At 42.5% G+C, this 21899-nt stretch overlaps 1 protein-coding gene across 1 annotated transcript in view; it reads right to left on the reverse strand.

Annotated features, from left to right (window-relative positions):
* Positions 1-21097, reverse strand: part of Sntg2 (syntrophin gamma 2) — a 196792-nt gene extending 175695 nt beyond the window's left edge. The window contains exon 1 of the mRNA XM_027424734.2: positions 21026-21097. Coding sequence (XP_027280535.1) covers positions 21026-21097 — 72 coding nt within the window. The remainder of the gene's footprint in view (positions 1-21025) is intronic.
* Between the last annotated feature and the right edge of the window lie 802 nt (positions 21098-21899).

Raw genomic sequence — 21899 nt, forward strand, 5'->3', positions numbered from 1 at the left:
AAAGCAAACAAGTTACAAGGAGAAAGAGCAAAAATCATGAGCTACAGTGAAGATTTCCTATCATTTCTCTCAGTAATTAATGTAACAAAAGTTGACCAAAAATTGCAAAGATACAGAAGATATGGACCAATTGCCATAAACTTCATTAGTGACATCTGCACACACACACACACACACACACACACACACACACACACACACACACAACCCACACCGCAGAATACACATTTTCAAGTACTCCTGAAACACTCACGAAGATCAATCACGTTCAAAACCATCAAACCATTCTGAGAATGCATAAGTACAAATCTGACATGAAATGTGCCCCTATCTATACTATTAAATAAACAGAAATCCACATATGCAGAAAGAATGTCTATAGCCCATGATGTAACACTATGTTGGAAGAGCCACTGTGGGGATTCAGGGACTGAGTTGAGGCATACCCTAGAAAATTAGCAAGGATTATGCTGGATCTCGAGGGAAGACACCCACTCTATAGGAGCCCTCAGGCAGGCCTACTGTGATCACTCTTCCCAAGAATCATGTGACATGTGACACAGGTGTGATGTGTTTCCACCAAGATCATGCACTGGAGCACACATAGCACAGGCTTCTTCTGTGATCTTCAGTTGACACAGACCAGGACTCCACATCCCAGGAGAAGGTGGGTTTTCAGCCCAAACCACATCATCTGCAAAATTGTACACTAACTCCTTGTTGGGAAGAGGAGTGTGGACACAGTTCCAGGTCCAGTCACAGCCATTTTTGCAAACAGACCTCTACAATACACAGAAGTCTGGATTTTGTTAGGATAATGTTTTTGCAAAGAATAAAGGAACTAAATTGAGAAGCTTCTGGAAGCAATAAAGACACTGACTAGTAGAAATGCATACTATTAAGTGTTTACAATAGAAATAAAGGGATGACTTGGCTCAATTGTATGAGATGCTATCTAAAGTATGAGGGGGGGGGAATTAAACGAAATAAGCTCCAAAATAATGATTAAGAAGAAAATGGTAAAAGAGAAAAATCCAATAGACGCAAAAAAAAGTTGAAACAAGTAATGCACTAGAGAAAGCTTGAGAGAAAACAACAACAAAAGAAAGGAAGAAAGGCAAAGGAAGGAAGAAGGAAGGAAAAGAGGACTCATCAGAATGAGGAACTATATGACATCCCTTAAGACAGACTTTAGAACTCTGATGAAGAATACTGTGAAGGACGATCTTTGCAAAGTATATTAGTATCACAGACACTCTCTCTCTCTCTCTCTCTCTCTCTCTCTCTCTCTCTCTCTCTCTCTCACACACACACACACACACACACACACACACCATACTGTGATTGAGTCTTTTTTGCCCTTTGAATGTAAAGTGGTTTATATTTTCAAAAAATCAATATAATTCATTATATTAATAGACAAGAAACAAAAAAGCCACACTATCATCTTAATAGATACAAGAAACACTTCAGAAAACTCAACATATTCTTCTATCCAAATCATAGAAGTGGGATTGGCAAACTAGTTCAGCATATCAAGGCACTCCAATGCTGAGTCTGATAACCCAGAAACGTTCAATCCCAGAAACGCACACATGGTAGAAGCAGAGAACCAACTTCTGCAAATCCTAGAAGGAAATCTCCTTTAGTTGAAAATGGCATAAAAAAACCCAACATACTTGACAACAAAAAACCAAACCCTTCTCCTTTAAGATCAGAAATAAGGCAAAATGATCTTTCACTTTCTCTATGCAATACTCTATCTGAGGTGCTACAAATTGTAATAAAGCAAAAAATAAAAAATACAGAAAAAAACAACTCACTAAGAAACAAATGCCTTATTCACAGGTAATATGATCTTGCATTTTATAAAGGTCCATAGAACAAGAAAGATGACTCAGTGTTTAAGAACTCTTGTTGGTCTTGCAGAACACCTGGGTTTAGTTACCAGTACCCACCTAACAACTCACAACCATCTGGAACTCCAGTTCCATGGCATTAAACATCCACTTCTGGCCTCCCTAGACACCATGCATGCACACACATGCAGGCAAAACATTCATACTCAAAATAATATCTTTTTTTAAAGTTAGTGATGCAGGTCTGTCATCCCAGCTACTTGGGAAGCTGAAGCAGGAGGATTGCAATTTCAAAGCCTACCTGAACTGCATAATGCATCCAAGACCAACTTGAGAAAATTAGTGCAACTCTATCTCAAAATGAAAGCAAAAGGAGGCCTAAGGATATAGTAGCTCAGTTGTACAGCATTTGCCTATCATGTATGAGGCTCTTGCTCAATATCCAATGTTAATTTAAAGAAGCCTTCCTAAAGATCCAAATGATGAAAGTAATGCCACTGTGATGACAGAGGTAGTGTCTGATCCATCTCTACAGGGTGCCATAACACACATGCTGACAGAAACTTACACTTACTGCAGAGAGGTAGTGACAGACATGGGAATCTATGTCCCAGCTCCAGGCCATCCAACCTGGGACACCTGAATCATCTAGAGGATACAGCAGCTAAGACATGTACCCAGCTAGAAATAGTGCCTGGGACCGGAAGAGCTGGCCTCCTACAGGAAAGGGCATATCACCAAAACTGCCAAATGGTACCTGAACAGCAGTCTCTAAGACATGAAGGAGCCTGGACAACAGAAGCCTGTGACCCATCAGGAACATAGCCACAGTTCCACAGCACTGCAAGTGGGATGATCAGGGTACTCAGGGGAAAGAGCCACAGGAATGTCCCCTTGAACCTCTCTTGCAGAATTGGGTACTCATACTCCTGTGTCAGGGACTAGCTATAAAAAGCAGACCCACAATAGAGTCAGCCAGCTGGGTCATTAGAAGGAAGGAAATCATAGGCTTCACAATGGAGCTACAAGAATTATACCTGGAGTGCAGAACATGCATGAGGGCAGCCCCACACACACACCCAGGAAATCTGCTCAAAGCATACTCTGTGGCAATGATATGAGTTCCAGGATCAAAGATGCAGGTAGGAGTCTACTGGTGACCTAGCCAGTAGAGCAGCTAACGGAGCAGGAGGTAGAGCTAAGGTTCAACCAGACCAGCTGAGTGGACAGTCCTGAATCTCTCACTCACTTTCTGGTTTAAACTTTCCTGAGGCAGTCTGATAGTCCATTTTCACTGTCAATTTGATGGGATTATAATTGCTTAGGAGACATTCCAGCGGGGAATTTATGAAGGTATTTCCAGAGAGATTTAGTTGAGGAAGGAAGACCCATCCTGAATGTGAGCAGCACCATCCAAAGGGTCCAGCACTAAATAAAAAGGGACAAATTAAAAGGCCAGGTCTCTGACTACCAATCCAATGGGCTGGGTCCGGTATTAAATAAAAGGGGACAATGAATAAGGCCAGCTAGATGACTACTGATCCAATGGGCTGGGGCCCAGTACAAAATAAAAAGGGATAACCAAGAAACCAGCTAGTTGACTACCACCCTCAACACTTCCAGAATGCAGCTATAATGTCACCAATTATCTCCTGCTCCTACTGCAATGGACTATACATTCTCTCCTTCCCCAATCAAGAGGAAAAATGCTACCAGTCAGGTATTTCATCACAGCAAGAAGAAAATTCACCAAGGCAGTCAGACTACAAAAAGCCTGAAGGCACTTGAAACCAACATCAGATCCCCTGGATAAAGTAGTGCTTGAAGGTCTTGCAACAGCCCACACTGATGTATCTCATACAGTCTCCAAACAGTTCCTATTGCAGCACTTGAAATGTAACGAAAATCATCTTTATTAGCTTTGTGTGCTATTAGTTACAACAAGGCTTGTCTCAATAGAGTAGGGATGTGCAAGTTATTTCTCAAAAGTCTCAGGCACAATGCAGTTATTCAACTACTCCGAGCTTCATGAAGAGATGACAATGTACAAGTAATGTACGGGTACAGGGACAAAGCTGGTCTCCAAATACTGCAAGGAAGAGAGTAGGGACTCAGAGACTGACTGTAATACCCCAAAAGTCAAGGAAACGGATACTTCCCTATTCTAAAAATGAGAATAAAACAAAGGTAATGAAGTGAGATTTCTAAGAACATGCAGAGGGTTTTCCTAGCTGTCTTCTTTACAAAACCCTTTCCAACTGACTTATGGTATCCAGTAAAGAGTCATCACTAACAACTTAAAAAATTCTGAAGTCGGTTTCAAGTGAAGATAATTTAGTTTAGCATTTACTGTTTCCACAGATACTTTCCTGGCATCTGTGGAACCACCCACTGTTGCAGGCAGTAAAAAATACTGTGGAAAGAGACACCAAGGCTCAACTTAGTAAAATGAATATATAACTTCAAATACATTAAGTCCAATATATTTGTGTTTTCAAATGCACACCTGTCAGAAGTCAATCCAGATGCATTCATTATTAATTAATTTTATTAATTCAGTTGTCAAATATCAGAGTGAGGCATATCCAGGGTTAAATGTCTTCCACACAAGTCCTCATACAATTTAGGCAATGTGACAGCCACCTGCTAACCTCCTAGGAACTCTGACCAAATGTTTTTTAATATGTTCAAATTTTAGAAAATCACATATCATTTAAACTAAAAATTGCCTCTTTGGAGCATGTTGCCTTTCTTATTAAAGATACGTATCTATTTCTATTTTAATGCAATTTAGAATTACTTATATCATTCAATTTATATGTAGCAATTTTTCATTTTCAATAGTGCTTACTTTAAAAGGAAAAGGAGTTTTAGCTTCATGTTAATGCTGAACACTTCTCAAATAATCAGGTCTATCTGTGGATGTTTTTAAAATCTCAAAATACATAAGGTAAAAGTTGCAACTTCTAAATTTCTGAGCTCAAAAAAAAAAAAAAAAAAAGAGCTGACATGAACCAGGCACTCAACTCAGTTTTATAACAACAAGAGAATAAGAATCATGTTCAAAGCCAAAATCATCAGCATTCACCTCTCTCTCTTCTTCCAAATCTCCAGCTACTGAAGGAGTTAGGCCAATGCCCAGGTCAGAACAAGACTCTTACTGATTAGAAGATGTGCTTATTCTGTTTGGATTCAACATTATCTTTTGTCCTATTTCTGTTAAAAAAAAAAAGAATTTAGTTTTCTAATTTATGTACCTCTCCCCAATTAGATCAGAGGTTAGGATAAGGCTCCTCTTTTATATAATTATCCGATTTTTTTTCCTTACCTGGCTTCATTACTTAGCATTGTAAGTAATTGAAAGAACAGAACCTTCCCACCCACAGAGAGGCAGAGCCTCTGCTTTGTGCCATAGGTAACACACGAATTTCAACTGTTTATTTTTGTTGCCGAAGCTGATTCTGTTTCCAGGGAGCCAGCACCCAAACCCAATTGTTTAACATTTCAGGGTGATGTGGTTAAACAGATCATGATTCAGTGGACCATGGACAAGTCAAAGCTACAAGGCATCAGTGTGCCCCAACTGCCGCTCAGAGGCAGGGCTTCTCTGGGGTTAGGAAACCATCATCTACCACAATTAGCTGGCCAAGCTCAGCCTCTGCTACAGCCAAAACAGGATGGCAGCTCCCCTGTGAAACAACCTCTACTGATGTACACTGCTTCCCTGGGAATGTGCTCAAATACAGATCAAGGCAAACTGAACTCAAAATGATACAACTCCTAAGAAGCAAAGTGACTACACCTAAAACTTGGGAACAAGGAAAAGAAGGGCCAGTGGAGGAACTTCAGGAAGTTGTAACTCAGAATTCTGTTTGCTAATCCTCCATTGGCTAAGGAAACAAATCATCACCCACAGTCATGGTGACAAAACAAATTCCAGCAGTTCAGTTACTTACTTTTCTGGCCCCTGTGGAAGAAACAACATAAGGAAGGATTCAGTTGGGCTCTAGATTTGAGGAAATTCAGTCCATCATGCCAAAGAAGACACTGGGGAATGTGGCTCATAGTTGTGGCAAGGGGAGCAGGGCACTGATGCTTCTATCTTACAAGAAGTCAGAAAGCAGCCACCTTAAGCCAGATCTCGGGCAGGCTGTAACCCATAAGCCTGATTAAGAAGTGAGGGGCAGCCACTGAAGCCAGAATCGTGAGGTAAAGAAATGAGAATGGGAAAATACTAAAACAAATAAAACCCGGATATCTGAAGTAAAGAACATAAAACTCCATTCTAGTTCATTGAAGAGTACTAACAAAATGAGAATTTCCCTTTTTGCATGCCACAACTACCTATCACTCCAGAAATAGCAGCAACAGCAGTACACCAATAGAAAGTGAGGCACTAAAAACTGCTGTAGGGCTGGGCATCAGTGGCACACACCTTTAATCCTAGCACTCGGGAGGCAGAGGCAGGTGGATCTCTGTGAGTTAGAGGCCAGCCTGGTCTACAGAGCCAGTGCCAGGATAGACTCCAAAGCTACACAGAGAAACCCTATCTCGAAAACCCAAAAACTAAAACAAACAAACTACTGGAAGTTACCATGATCAACTCTATTTAAAATTGCTACAGCCTCTACCAGAGCTGAGTAGAGTGGGTAGGGTATAACAGTGAGCATTATTGAATAGGGGATTTTGAGGGACACTGAGACCTGGTAGAGATTCTTCTCAGCAGGGCAATAGATTCTTGAAGATGGCCACTCTTCTGTGGCCACCCATGCACCATTCCATTTCTGAGTGGAACAGAGGGGCACCCAGAAGCTGATGCTGCTATGGTGATATATTATTTATGATTTATTAACACTTGCCTGAGGGTCCAGAAAGCAAAGTTAGCCAGAAGCCATAGAGGTCAGGCTATGGAGATACACAACTTTAATCCCAGCAGCCATACTAGTTAGCCATAGACTAAGAGATGGTGGCACATACTTTTAATCCAGGACTCAGAAGACAAGCAGATGGTTCAAGGCCACACTGAGCTACATGAAATTGTTCCAGTCCTCAAGAGAAGCAGCTCACACAAAGGTGATCTCAGCACTTGGGATCACATGCCTTTAATCCCAGCCATAGGTAAGTATAAAAGGAAGAACCAAAGGGTCTCATGGTAGATTTATTCTCCAGCCATGCTGAGGACAGGACAGCATTCAGCCTGAGGTAGAAGAGTTAGGGGCCAGCTGTTCTGCTTCTCTGATCTTCAGCTTGAAGCTTGACCCCAATATCTGTCTCTGGGTTTTCATTAATTTGTGCTACATGCTTCCATTTGAGAAACCTCCAAAATGAAAACAGACAGCAGCATATGCAACTGATTCACATTAGGGGTTGTAAATAGTCAGGGATTCCAATTGGACATTGCCAGAGAGCAAACACAGGAATCCCTAGGACATGGTGACTTTCTACCCATCACCATTTGTAGATTCATAGACAGTTGGACATTAAATATAAGTGTGTGAAATGAGCTGAGGTCAGTCTGAGTACTTATCCTCAGGTCGGCACTATCTGGCCTGAACTGCTCAGGTCAGAGTCACACACAATAGAAGCCAGCAAGAAAGCAAAATACAGGCTGTAGCCAGGATATTAGTGAGGGGTAGCACGGTATAAAATCCATCACCAAAGGCACAGAGTGAATACCTTCCAAACACCACTTTCCATGGTGTTCTCAAAGTTAACCAATGTGTGATAAAAGTGTTAAAGGGATGAGAGAGGCCACTTTCTGGACTATCATTTTTAGACAAACCTGGGTCTTCACTACTCAGTCGGGAAGCTTCAGAATGTTCTGTGTCAATACAGAACACAGGTTGTTCTGAACATCCCCTCAAAAACCCACTCTGAAAATTAACTCTCACGTGGAACAAGTAAGCCTAAAGTGTCTTTGTTAACTGTAAATCATGTCACTTAACCCTACAAGGGATCAGTTAACACAGGTGTAGTTCAATTAACCTATAAGGAGGTCAGTTTATCAAAGAGAAATTAGTCATCCCATGTGCAATAGAGAAAATGGCTAACTACTACTCCAAAAACTACAGGTATTTGGGAGAAATAAATCAAAACAATCTAAACAGGAAACAGCTAAGATATACTTTAATAAAATGATCCCAATTTACAAAAACAGATGAACGTTTATAGATTTTAGGAACCACTTTGTGTCCCAGCCAAACTAAGTAAAGGGAGCCTAGGAACTCTTTCTTCACAACACTCTTGTACATTTCATACACATTCTATATTGAGATACTGTTATATACTACCCACACAGACCTCAGAAGCTTGAAGGTAGTCAGACTACAGAGGATGGCCAGAAAACACAGCTTGCAGCACTGGCTGGCATCCTGGACTCTATCCAGAATAGCAGTTTTCAGAGCAGCCTCCAGCCCAGGTCAGCTGGCCTGCCATCTTCACGTTACTTCTGCAAGGACCATCTACCTGCCATCTTATTCTTTCTCCTTCTCAATTCAAAGGCTTAACACAACACTCAACAATTAATCCTAGGGTACCCACATAGGCGCCTCTGAGTAAACTTCCAATGCCCTATCTTCTTTCTTTCTGCACAACAAATTGCCAATCTATAATATTTGTTCCTACCCTAATAAGAAAGCAAGATTCTCTGAGGCTAGAAATGCTGGAAGGGTATAACTGAAATACCAGGGGCACTTAGAATTTTCAGAGACCTGGGCCAGGCCTGGCCTCTCCTATGTGAGTATAATCACATAGGGCTCAGAGAAATACCCTTGTTCAGAGGCAGTCACTTTAGGAAGATATGTATTTCACCCTAATCATACAACTTTGCCATCTCACTCCCCCTAAACACACACATTCATTTATAACTACCAGCTCTGCATCTACCATTGTGACTATTTTTAACATGTAGCATGGTGTATCTTCATTCCAAAAAAATGTTTCTGGGTTGTAACATTGTGCAAACTAAAAATGCCTTACTTTTATTTATTTATTTGCAGACTAGGGATAGAGCTGAGGGACTTAACCCCAGCTAGGCAAAGTGGCCTATTACTTTCTTATTATCCTTAGCTTTCTTTTACCTTTCACTTGGAGATGGAATTTTATTATGTTGTCCAGGCTGCCCTTGAACTATGCAATCCTCTTGCCTTAGCCTCCTAAATTGCTGGGATTACAGGCTACTTTTACTAAGCCAGCCTTAGAAATTAATTTTTATCATTTAATCTGAGTAATGAACAACCTTAATATAGTATTAGATGTTCTCCCTATTTTCCTTTGCTAGAAAGAATAATCCATTTTGTAAACAGAAGTGGGGACCAGCCTATGTGCATGAGTAATCATTTCATTTTCATTGGTTATTAGCAGTTTCTGAATTAGAATATATTTTCTCCAATCTTAAAGTATTTTATTATCTTTAAATCCTAAAATGTCGATTAATGCCCATTTGTTATCACAACTACATTAATAGCAAAATATTTTTTAAATGTATTTTTTCTAGCTTTATGAGAATTCAAATAAAAACAATTTTAGAAGTTCACAGTACTTTTTCATATCTCTCTGGGTTTTAAATGAACAAATTTATTTTTAAAATACCATTTTTTACATTATAACATTTTTGAGTTATAAATCAGTTTCTACTGCATTTCAAATCCTAAACACCAATTTAGACAGTGTTGACTTTAGATTTTTTTTTCTTCTAAAGCAATTACAGGAAATTTATAAAAGCTAAGCCAATTCAGCTTCAAAGAAATGTCACATCTTTATAAAACTTTTAAGATGCCATTTTCACATGAAAATACTGCTCTCTGTAGTTATAACTACCAAGAAATACAAAGTAAAAGACAACCTGCACGAAGAGGAGGCAAGCCTGGCACCTCTCTCCTGGTAAGCCTGGCTTTGCGGAGTCTGAGGCAGGAAGAGCTAAAGTTCAAGGCTGGCCTGGGCCACATAGTGAGACTTGAGACCCCACCTCCACAAACCCAAATAAATAAATAAAATAAAATAAGCAGCAAAATATACTTTATAAGCAGAGGCTCAATATAGAATAAAAAACTCCCCAAGACGATGTTCTAGTTCAAATATGTATTAAACCAAGTATTTTGTCACTATAAACTGAATTATAAAATACTTTTATCAGTTTCACTTTTCCATATTGTAAAAGCATATGAGAAACAAATTTTTGAGTAAGCAAACTCAAGAGAGAAAATCTTCTTTCTCAAAATTGACAGCTACAATTCTAGAGCTAGACGTCTCATTCATATTTCTTACATTCATATGGCTGCCTTTTCATAAAATTCTAGCAACACAAAAACTCAAAAAAATTGGCACACAGCTGTTCCCCCACAAGGTCTCACACAGTGTGTTCTGTGCACCTGTGGCCACCTTCCCTGATGGGCCAGCTGTCTCCAGTTTATGGTAGTGAGCCAGAGTGAAAACAGGTGACTGACTTCAAATATGAATCCATTACTTTTGTGTCACTATAACAACATGCCTGTCAGAAACAATCTGGGGTGGGGGATCTTTGTTCTGGCTCACAGTTTCAGAGGACTCCATTCATTGTGGCAGTGAATGCACAGTGGGCAATGAATGCACCAGTCTTAGTGGGAGTATGAGGCGGTTGCTATGAATAGCAGAATTAGGAAGCAGACAGACAACAAAATTGGATCCAGGAGTTTTTTGTGTTTTTCCCCTCAGTGATTGTCACCTTCAAACACCCACTCCTCCATCTGGAGTCCATTGCCTAAGGGTTTTCCAGCCTCCCCAAATATCATCAGTCACTGGAAACTGTGACTCAATCATGAGACTGTGAGAACCCAAAGACAAACAGAGGGGTCCCTCCCTCCCTGCTGGTTTCAGATCTTAGTTTTATTGGTCCTGGATAATCATAAGTGGCCTCTACCATGCATATTTAGTATTTCTCTCAGGTGTACACAGGATGTAGAGGAACCTTCTGCTGATGCCGCTGCTGGCTTGACAGTCAAGGGCATTTTGTCCTTATTTTCTCTTAAATGGCAAGCATCGGCCATGACCACCTGAAGGGCTGGTGATAACTAAAGTCATGAAGCCCTCCAAAAGTTCCAAGAGCATAGCACTAGGTACACATTGGCAACTAAGTAAATATTTCTAATGGCTTTCAGGAGAGGTGTCTACTGTTCAAAGACTTTGTCTTAGTTTGAGTTTCTATTGCTGCGATGAAACACAATGACCAAAAAACAAGTTGGGGAGGAAAGAGTTTATTTGACTTATACTCCCAGATCATACACAGCCCATCATTGGAGGAAGTCAGAATGGGAAAGCCAGCAGGACTGGAATCTGGAGACAGGGACTGATTCAGAGGCCATGGAGAGGTGCTGCTTACTGGCCTGCTCCTCATGGCTTGCTTGCTCAATCTGATTTCTTATAGAACCCAGGACCAGCAGCCCAGGGATGGCACCACCCACCATGGCCTAGACCCTCCCCCATTAATCACTAATTGAAAAAATGCCTTACAGCTGCATCTCAAGGAGGCATTTCCTCAGTTGAGGCTCCTTCTTCTGATGATTCTAGCTTTTGCTAAGTTGACACACAAAACCAACTAGGACAGTCATGTATATCCTTGAAAACAGTGTTCATTGTGTGTGTGGCGGGGTGGAGAGTAGTCTTTACCAAAGATGATTTGCATAGTCTCTCTCTCTCTCTCTCTCTCTCTCTCTCTCTCTCTCTCTCTCTCTCTCTCTCTCTCTCTCTCCATACTTTCATATTTAGAAGTTCAAGATCAAACTCCTTAGCTGTTCTATAGAGGATCCTGAATCCCTTTTTCAGTCCTGGAAGGTTCCAAGCACTCCAAGATTCATAGTTCCATTCCTCATCTTCCTCTCTGTCTCATTGTGGCCTCCCAAGTCCTCAGGCTCCCCTCTTCCTAGCACCAGAGTCCACATTCCCTGTTTAAACACCACTCGGATGATACCTAAGTGGATCCTCTCAGAATCCTTAGCTTAGAAGAAATCCCATGGACTTGCCTGCCTGTGGACTCTGAGCAGCGGCACTTACAGAAGCAGAGGAAGATATGGTGGGTACCAACGACTGGAGGAAAGAACTGGGGAGACACTAGCTACAGCAAACAAGCTTTATGCTACTTGAAACTTGCAGAGAGGACATATACATATCTTAAGTTCCCTGAACACACAAACACATGCTCACATACACAAATAAAAATGGTAGGCGGTGTGTGTTAAATAATTTGGCTTTGTAGCTAGTACACATGGTATTCATATAAGACCACACTGTATACTCTGAATATATACACATTTTGTCAATTAAACACTTAAAAGTTATGAAGACTTTATATAAATCATATCTCAATCACACCCTCAGAACAAGGCAATATTAACTATGCACAATTCCATGATTATACAAATTCAGATGTGGCTTTAAGTTTAGGAGACCATACTTTCTACTCCCTATGGAAGACATATGGAAAGACAGAGCCAAAGGCTCCCTAGACACATTCAATATTTTGCCAAAGCAGCCCTCAATGGGAAAACCCACCTCAGTTTCTCAGAACCCAGCTGGCTTCAGCAGGAGCCATGGTGGGTCTAGGTTTGCGTAACTGCATGGAGTCATCAGGCTCTGGATAGTTTCTGACAAAGGAGTACACCAGTGGCAATGGCCTCACACACCATGCCACAGGAGTTAATAGAAACCCTTACTGAAATGATCCAATGAGGACAAAACCTACCTGTGTCACCTACTAGGAGTTCTCTGTCTTTCTGAGCTGGCACTATGACCCTGAATCTCTTCCACTATGGTTGTGCAAGGGAAATAGAAACATTAGCTCTAATAGCCTCAACCAGAGACAGGTATATTGTGTATACATGTATACTATACTCTGCATAGTATATGGGTAAATTTGTAGAGTAAAAATGTGTGTTACCTATGTTTGTGTTACATACATGTGTGTGTTGAGTTGCAAACATGTATGCAGTGGACATGGGTGCGCTGTGTGCTGTGAATGTACATAACTTGTATGAATGTCGATATACATGCTGTTTATAGTACATGTACTTTTACAGATGTACAGGTCTATGTCCTATGTACATGTACAGATACAAAGAAATGTATCTGCTTTATGCATATGCATAATGTGTATACAGGTGTACATGGTATGTAACATGTGCATTGTATACACATTTGTGGCATGTACAATTATTTGAAGTATGCATTATGGAATGTGCAGGTATCGCATACATGTGTAGCTGGAATGTGTGATGTTATGTGTACCTGTGTGGAACACAAGCAACTCAACTCTATCCCTTCCCCTGAGGCTGAACAGCCAATTCTCTCTGAATCCTCTATAGCTCTGGCTCCTCTCCCTGCCCATCCCCACATCAGCTTTTCCTTCTGTTCTTTCCCCTCTGATTCTCAAGCTATTGACTGGCTCTTAGACTCCTCTACCCAAACAAAAGAAGCTACCAAAGAGGTGGAGCCCCTCCCTCTATGCCCCCTTAATCAGTGTAACTAACCTGAATAGAGGATATGCTCCTGTGTCATAAAACCTTCCCCCACAACAGTCATAAAATGTGCACAGCTTCTGTGTTTCCATTCTTCAAATGCAGACCTCTCTCAATGGCCTCTGCACGTATCCCTGATTATACCGGTCACAAGCACGGACAAGCAATCTGCTCATTTAGATCTCCAGTCTGACAGGAAGCCGAACACAATGGCATACACTTGTAACCCTAACACTGTCATCCTGGGCTACATGGTGAAGCCAGTGTCCTAAAACAACAAAGATAAATGAAACCTTGGAGTCAGACAGGGTCCCCAGACAGATCTATATCAGCTTCTCATTCACTGCACTGGTATCTCTACTTCCCGGCATAGTGAATGGATCACAAGTAGCTCAGTTGTCCTGTAAGTTTTACACGTGTGCATATGGTCACATTCACAATTGATCACACAAGCATTTTCTAAGTGGCCTTCTCTCCAGCATCAGGAGATCTCATTCTCCAGACTGTGGAGGTACTGCTCACCATGCCCACTCTCCATCCCTCTCTCACCTCACTGAAGTATTATAACCGGTGTTCCTGATGACACCAGAAAAAGATAGCATCTATCTTGTTGCAAACACAAGTTTGTTTGTTTGTTTTTTAACTAGAATTCAAGTCTTACTGTGAAACAAGTAATGCTACAACAAGGTAGCATGGCCGTCTGAAATCTCCAGTGCCAGCCAAAAGACAATGTTTGGTGGAAATGGAGACAGTGGTACCAAACACAGGGTATATTTTTAACTATTAATAAGATGGCATTTCTCCCAATAACTAGAAATAAATAAAAGAATGCAACTCATGCCGACAATGTCAACACCAGCATGTGCTTCTAAACAGGGAGCTTCCAGCCCCTATGGAGTCTGAACACCCCGGGTTTAAGATAGGAGAAGTAATTTCACATCACTAGTGGCATAATGAACACTCCAGGTAATTACAGTGCAAAAAGTCAAACTGATAGAGCCATTTGGAAAAGCATAATTACCTGAAGAAATCACTAAGACAATCTTCAGCATCGGGAACAGAATAAATTACATTTAACTATTAATGGTTATACTAACGTGTAAAATTAAAATTTAGCTACTATAAAAAAGAAAATGGCATAATTCTATTGAAACATAAATAAGCTAATAAGTTAAAATAAATGAGCAAGAATCAGAAATGGTGACAATTCATCACAGAACCTTCATCCAGTAACTAATGGAAGCAAATGTAGAGATCCACAGCTAAGTACTGGGCTGAACTCGAGTCCAGTCATAGAGAGGAAGGAGCGGTAATACGAGCAAAGGAGTCAAGTCCACGATGGGGAGACCCACAGAAACAACTGACCGGAGCAAGTGGGAGCTCACTAACTCCGGACTGACAGCTGGGCAACCTGCATAAAACCAAACTAGGCCCTCTGAATGTGGGTGACAGATGGGTGACTTGAGCAGCTGTGGGACCACTAGCAGAGGAACCACTATTTATCCCTAGTGCATGCACTGGCTGTTTGGAGACCAGTCCCTATGGAGGGATACCTTGCTCAGCCTAGATACAGGAGGGAGGGCCTTGGCCCTACCTCAAGTTATATGATAGACTTTGTTGATTCCCCATGGGACACCTCACCCTCTCTGAGGAGTGGATGGGGGATGGGGTAGGGAGGGAGGTGGGGGGAGGGGAGGGATGGGAGGGAGAGAGAACTGGGTTTGGTATATAAAGCAAGATCGTTTTAAAAATAAAAGTAAATAAAAAAGAATCAGAAATGGAGCTTTCTCTTCTCATTCACAGCAGTGACTGCTATGAATAAACAACAATGGAATCAACTGTCTTTGGCACCTGGTATAAGGATTCAGGCACTATGCTGGCCTGCCCCTGTCACCTAGCAGAATGCACTCAGGCAGTACCCTAGTCAGCCCAGGGTTCCATGGGTACTAGTCTGCATGCAGATGCAAAGGACCCCTTTAAAAGACAGCCCCTCCCCCGCCCCACTTTTGCACTCTCTTTGCTCTCTTTCCCTCTCTCAGCTCTCTTCTCTTTCTGTTCTCTTCCTGTTCTTCCTGCTCTCTCCTTCCTGCTGTTCCCCTGGGGCAGACAGGACTTTTCCTGTCTCCCTCTTCTCTTCTGTCCTCTTTGTATCTCTACCTCTTTTCTCTTTCCTTCTGCCTCCCTCCTCTTTCTAATAAAACTTCTCACATAAGCTCTGTCTGTCTGGTGTGTTTGTCCGTCTGCCTTGGTCACCCTTGCCTGCCATGGAACCCACCTATGGTCCCCTACCCAAAGACCTGCCTCCTGCTTTATCCTAACACCTGGGATAAGTGATACCCCAGCCTTGCCTCTTCCTAAGAAAAGGGGCATAATTTCCACTCATTTAGAGATAATGTTGCTATCAGAGCTGGGACTGTCCCTTCCTAAAGGCCAGGCACAGGCACATTGCTCTTAAGGATGGCACAGGGCAGCATGTGGGCAGAGCATATAGACAGCAGTAGATGCTGATGGGAGCCCGCCCCCCCGCCCGCCCCCCCGCCCCCCCCCCCCCCCCACCCCCGGCTGAGACAGCAACTATAATGAGCCAGTGATAGGACACTAGAGGAAGGGCAGGCTAGCATGACTGTTGGGGAAATGAAACTACCAAGAGGCCAGAAGTTCAGTGCACCCAGTCTAAATAGTCAACACTGACCTGTAGTTGACTCTGTGATGCTCAAACATGTATGTGATCATCAGAGAGGAAATCCAGTTCAGGGTTATAGTAAAAGGTAAGCCTTGAAGATATTTTCTACAAATCCTCAAGCAGAGCTGGACCAATCAAAGGGGCTGCAGATAGCTTTGGAGTCCTCAGAATGCAATAGTGGCATAATTCAGGGAGCACCAGGACCAGGCCAGGAATAGGCAAGAAGTTATGCAAAATATATGAATGGTTTCCAATGGCTATCCCATATGGCCCAGTGTGAAAATATAATTGGGACAGCCACAGTAGAAGGAGAGAAAGAGAAGGGGGCAGTCAACAATACACCCCAAAACTGTGAAGCTGCCTGCAGAAAAAGGCTCAGAGGTCTGGGACTAGGGTGAAGGGGTCAACCATGTCCTCAGTGGGGGCAGAGGACATGCTCAGCAAGTAGAACACAGCACAACACTTCCTGCCATTGCAGAAAGAATCATACATGCGACGCAAGTTGGAGGTGGCCGACTCCCTCTCTTTTCTCTCATCTTGAAAAGGGCACGAGGAGGAGGAATTTTTTGTTCAACATGTAGAAACTGAGTCAGCCAACAGTGTGGGAATTGTTCTAGATGCAAAAATATTTGTTTCCCATGGAAAATAACTTATAAAATTTATTGTAATTATTGGCAACTACACCACACTTCACAAATATAGACTGTTTTCCCTAAATATTTCAATAGTAAAAATCAAAGTTTTATTATGGAGTTGGGTGTGTGTGAGCCTATGATTATATTTTACCTACAATGAAGTAATACCACTTAAATCTCTGCCTGCTAGAATCAGTTCTAAAGGAATGGGATTCAACTGTGGTGTGTGATTTACCATCCACTAACTCAATTAAAATAAAAACAGACACATTTATTCTTCACTGGTCAGTGCCTAAATGACTTTACTGCTTTCTGGATGAGATGCACATTTTTTCCTGGAGCTGGGATCTGAGGAACAGTGATGAGAGAAATAAACACACAAAATGGAAGTCAATGAGCACAGTGATTTTAATATCACATGTGATTCTATTTATCATAGTACAAGTCAGTACTGTAAGCAAGTGGGATCTATCCAAATGTCAAATGGATTTTGGTGCCTGTCCCAGCTGGCTAAGTCAAAACGCTGACAGCTTAGAATCAGCATCGTTCTTCCACAATAAAAAACATTACTGTAAATAATAAGACAGATAATGTGTTAGGCAAGTAAAGATAATGGAGATAAAACAGGTTAAACAGAATGAAAATTCAGCAGTTTTGGAGTAAGTAGTCTCTGAAATTAGAATACCTTATGTGTTAAAAATATAACCTGACATTTTTATAACTTTGCAACTACAGCCTTAAATAAGCTAAAAGGCATAGTCATTTTCCTTAAATCTTAGTTATTTGCCCAATAAAAATGTAACGGATGAATAATAATACCAGATATGAAAAGAAATATTTAACAAGGAAATTCAAACTGAAAAAGAATCACATAATCCTTGAAGCGCTTTTTAATAGCATGTGTTGAAGCGTGCCGGATGGTAGTGTTAGGAAGTCATTGTCACCGGCAGGATAGGATTGCAAAGATGCCCTGTGTGTCCTTGGGGGCAGAGAACAACAGCAGATGCTCCCAGAGGAAGCCAGGAATGTCCATGAGTGGGGATCAAGTCAGCAAGGGGAGCTTAGTGCAGAAATAGAAGGGATAAGCCGGCTTCCAAGGTCTGAATGGGACTCCAGTGAGGCCTAGGTGACAGCACCACCTCCTGTTGGCAGAAAACAATGCAAGTTTTCCAGTCCCAGTTATAAGCTTATTGGACCACAGGGGAAAGAGCTCACCAGTTAAAAACCCAAATGCATTTTCCATGAATTTTTTAATGTCTCTTCCCTAGAAGGCCTTTTGAAACCTCCTTTGTTTTATGCAACAAGAATTCTCAGTCTAACTAAATAGCCAGTTTCCAAGATCCATACTACCTAAATGAAGGAACAATGTATGCATATATCACAATATCACAGTGTACTACAGTGATTATTATATGGACAGTATAATTTTTAAATAACAGTTCATTGTTAAGGGTGCTTTGTATTAGAATGCAAGTGACATAAGAACTGCTCTGGAGAGTTTACAGGTGAGAAGGGGGTACGTGGGTTGCTAGTTTTCTCCAATGCTAATCAGTGAGTCCATCGTCACACTGTAAGTACAGTGCACCCCCATCCCTGTGCCAGCATAGCATGTCACAAGGGAGCAGGGAGGAAAGGGGTGCTTTCTTCAGTGTAACTCACCCTACCTGATGTAATTAATTACATATGCTCATGGCAGAGCACAAAACCAGGCTCCAGAGAATGTAACCATTTAATAACAAAGAATCTGGGTGCAACAGCTTCCCTCTCATCAGGTGCTTCAATGCTACCTCCTCCAGACTCTCTAAAGTGCATTTCGTGAGTTGCCCTGGGAAATATATCTATATTAAAATTGAAAACGATGTTGATATATAGATATAAGATGTTGTCACATATGTTTCAGAAAAAAGATAAAATTCTGATGTTTTTTTTTTCAGTAAACACAGCTTTCTAAATTAGGTTCTGTTCAAATGTCCACTATGAGACATGTCTCCTGGTAAAAACAGGCAACTCCCTGTTTTAAAATACCTGGATTTGGCTTATGATGTCACAGGCACCAAAAGAAATTCCATGGGTGAGATCAAAAGTGTCTGAAAGAAGGCAGAGCATATAACAGCAGCAGGAAACAAGGGGTAATATCAGGATCCCAAAGTGTCTGCCCAACTTCTCTGCAGCAATGGCAGCTCTGGAGAAACTGCTAAGTGATATCGTTACTAAGTGAACCTTCCCACAGGCAGGGCACATCACCCTATGAGACTGCAGCTTGCCAGCTCACACTGTTGTGGATTAAGGATGGCCACTTAAAAACAGAAAATGTTCAGTAAATTCAAGTCCTGCTTAGAACTGCAGACTCTCAAGCTATGAGACGGTTGATCCTCAGAAAACAACTTCATGAACTGACCTAACTTAGAAAAGTGCTCAAGGCACCAAATCCAACTCAATTGCCACGATTCAAACCCAATTGCCATTATAAAGAACACATTAAACTTTTGACTTCAGACAAAAAAATAAAAGCAGGAATGTAATAGATTCAGTGCCATCTTCATCTTATAATTATTTTTTCTAAGTAGATGCACTAAGTTCTGATAATTGAAAAGATCACATAGCTAAGGTATTGTAAGCTCGCTAATGTTATACATAGTAATTGCTAAAAACTGAGTAATTTCTAGAAAATGTCTATGCTCCTGTTATTAATGAGGAAACACTGCCCGTCAAAGGTTCAAGTGCTGCAACATGAAGTACAGTCAACACAATGTTGGGATGCTGAGAATGTGCAAACATCAAACTTGGCAGATTGAATTTGAATAAGAACTCAAGCCTCTCTTGATGGGGTTTAGCACTGCATCACAGCAAATCTCTTGCATGCTCTGCACGATTACTGAAATACATGGCCTCAATGGGGGCAAAGTTTCCTTCAAGTACAGTTCTGTTGGGCCATTTCACATCACCAAGGCTGCTGTTACCAGTGAGGCACTGCGCAGGTCTTGCACTGTCTAGCAACTTAGTGACTGACATGGAGTTCAATGAGCCTATTTGGAGGCTTTCAGGTAATGCATGCACTTAAAACTGAAGTCTGCCAAAACTCATGGGTAGGTTTAAAGTAAAATAAACCACTTAAGTTCTTCTTCTAATTGTAAGAGTTACTAACAAGACTTGTTGCAAGAATACTTCCCAAAATGCATCATGGGAGGATATCCTATTTAAAGTCCTGAGAATCATGAAACAGAAAGCCAGCGATCCCTGAGCTTCTGTACGTGCTTTCTATTATTTCCAGGTAACCCAAGGTATTCTCTAAGGTTTGTGTCCCATTTGCTATAGTTGGGTAACTATTCACATTACAAAGTATTAAACAACAACAACAAAATCCCACAACATTCCACCAAAAACGTTCAAGACATCGAGGAAATCATCTAGTATGGTACAACTTGCAAAGTAGACACATTAGTCTCAACACATTAAACATGCCACTGTGTGCTACCTATTTCAGAAGACTGGACAGCTTGCAGACACTCCAGCCTTGCAGTCTCAGAAACCTTTATTACCCTAAAAGGACCTGCATCTCCTGTAATGCTGAGGGTTTGGGTTCCTGAGCAAAGTTAAAGGGGAGGTGTGACTGCACCCCAGGACACACAGGCGCACAGCTTCCTAAGGCCATGATAAACAGCTGCTGTCTTGCACCCTTTCCAGAACTCTCGGCTGTGCTGTGTGGGTGGCAACTTGAAGGTTTCCAAGAACTTTCCGTTTTTGTTTAAGCCAACAATTCTGGGTTTTGTCCATCAATAGTTTGTTATTTAAAAATAAGAATTGGGGCGGGTGGGGGTAAGAAGCTAGAATAATCTCTAAAAAATGTTGCAAAGTTGGCCCTTCAGGGTTCCCTTGATTTCTGGAGGTCCTGAGCTGGTGGCCCAAGAGATAGGCAGAGGCAGTTGGCACCACACCCCATCAGAGGGACAGCAAAAACCCCTGCATAGTGCCCGAGTTGCTGCAAGAGCCACTGCCTGGGGCCAGAGGGACCATTCCTTTGAAGAAATGCTGGGCAAAACCCAAACCTCACGTTCTGGAAGACCGTAGTTACCACGCAGTAAAGGAAAGCACCTGTGCCCCATGACCCAGATGTTCAAGATAAAAATCAAACCCTGCGTGCTGGTAGCTGTGATGTAAGAAAGACGAGGTTGCGGTGCCCAGGGGCTAGTGGTGTCCACTGTGCCCAGGGCCCAGGGCCAACCCCCGCCCACAAGAGCCACCCGGACAGGGGGACACAAGGACGCGAAGAAAGGAGGGGGCTCTGGGAGAGAAGGGGAAGCAGGGGACCGACGGAAGGGACTCAGGGGTGGCAGAAGATGGCCTTCAGGGGACCCCACTCACCCGCGCGGGCACCAGTAGGTGACTAGGACGCCCGCGGGGGGCGGCCAGGGACTGCGATCCCTCGGCGCTCATCGCCGCCCACGCGGCTAGGCGCGCGCTTCGGGCTCCGGAGCTCCCCAGTCCAGCGCCTGCAAGGCGCCCGCGCCCCTCTCTGGATGGGTTGGGGCGGACAGAGCCAGCAGCCACTGCGCTAGCAAGCTGGGCAGGCACGGAACCCCGCCCACCTCCCAACAGCCCGGCCCCTACTATCCTTCTCACCGCCCACCAAGCTCCGCCCGTTACCATCAAGCCCCGCCTTATGCCCGGTAACCCGGCCCATCAGCTTTGCCCTTCCACCTCTAGTCAGCGCTAGCTGGACTGGATTATGAGAGCTGCAAGAAGGATTCCCACCTCCTTGAAGGGACGACCATCACTTTCCCACTTTGGCCAGCAAAGTGCAAAGCTGGGGCAGGGTCAGAAGCCCGCTTCCCTTAGGACTGGAAGGCTAAGAGGACACCTGGGCCATGGGGGACTATGGCGCTATTCCCAGTGGATTCTGATGATAACATCACTGGCACTTACAGATGCTCTGTGACCACTTCCACTAGCAAAGCTTCTCAGATTCTGAGTGTGGCAACGCTTTGCCCTGACAACAGCCTTGGGTACCTCTGGTCTTTGCGGATCTCTACACAATAACCCAGCCCAGCAAACTCCAAAACTCACTTTCTGGAGAAACACACACACACACACACACACACACACACACACACACACACACACACACACACAAGTACCAAGTCCTTCCACTACAGTGAACTCCATTCCTTGTGTCCCACTCTTGGCATCTACTTAGGCCTCAGTCCTCAATCACTGTGAGGGCTCCTTCTGATGTTCA

This window comes from Cricetulus griseus, chromosome 7 (assembly GCF_003668045.3).
Source record: "Cricetulus griseus strain 17A/GY chromosome 7, alternate assembly CriGri-PICRH-1.0, whole genome shotgun sequence".
Classification (NCBI taxonomy): Eukaryota; Metazoa; Chordata; class Mammalia; order Rodentia; family Cricetidae; genus Cricetulus; species Cricetulus griseus.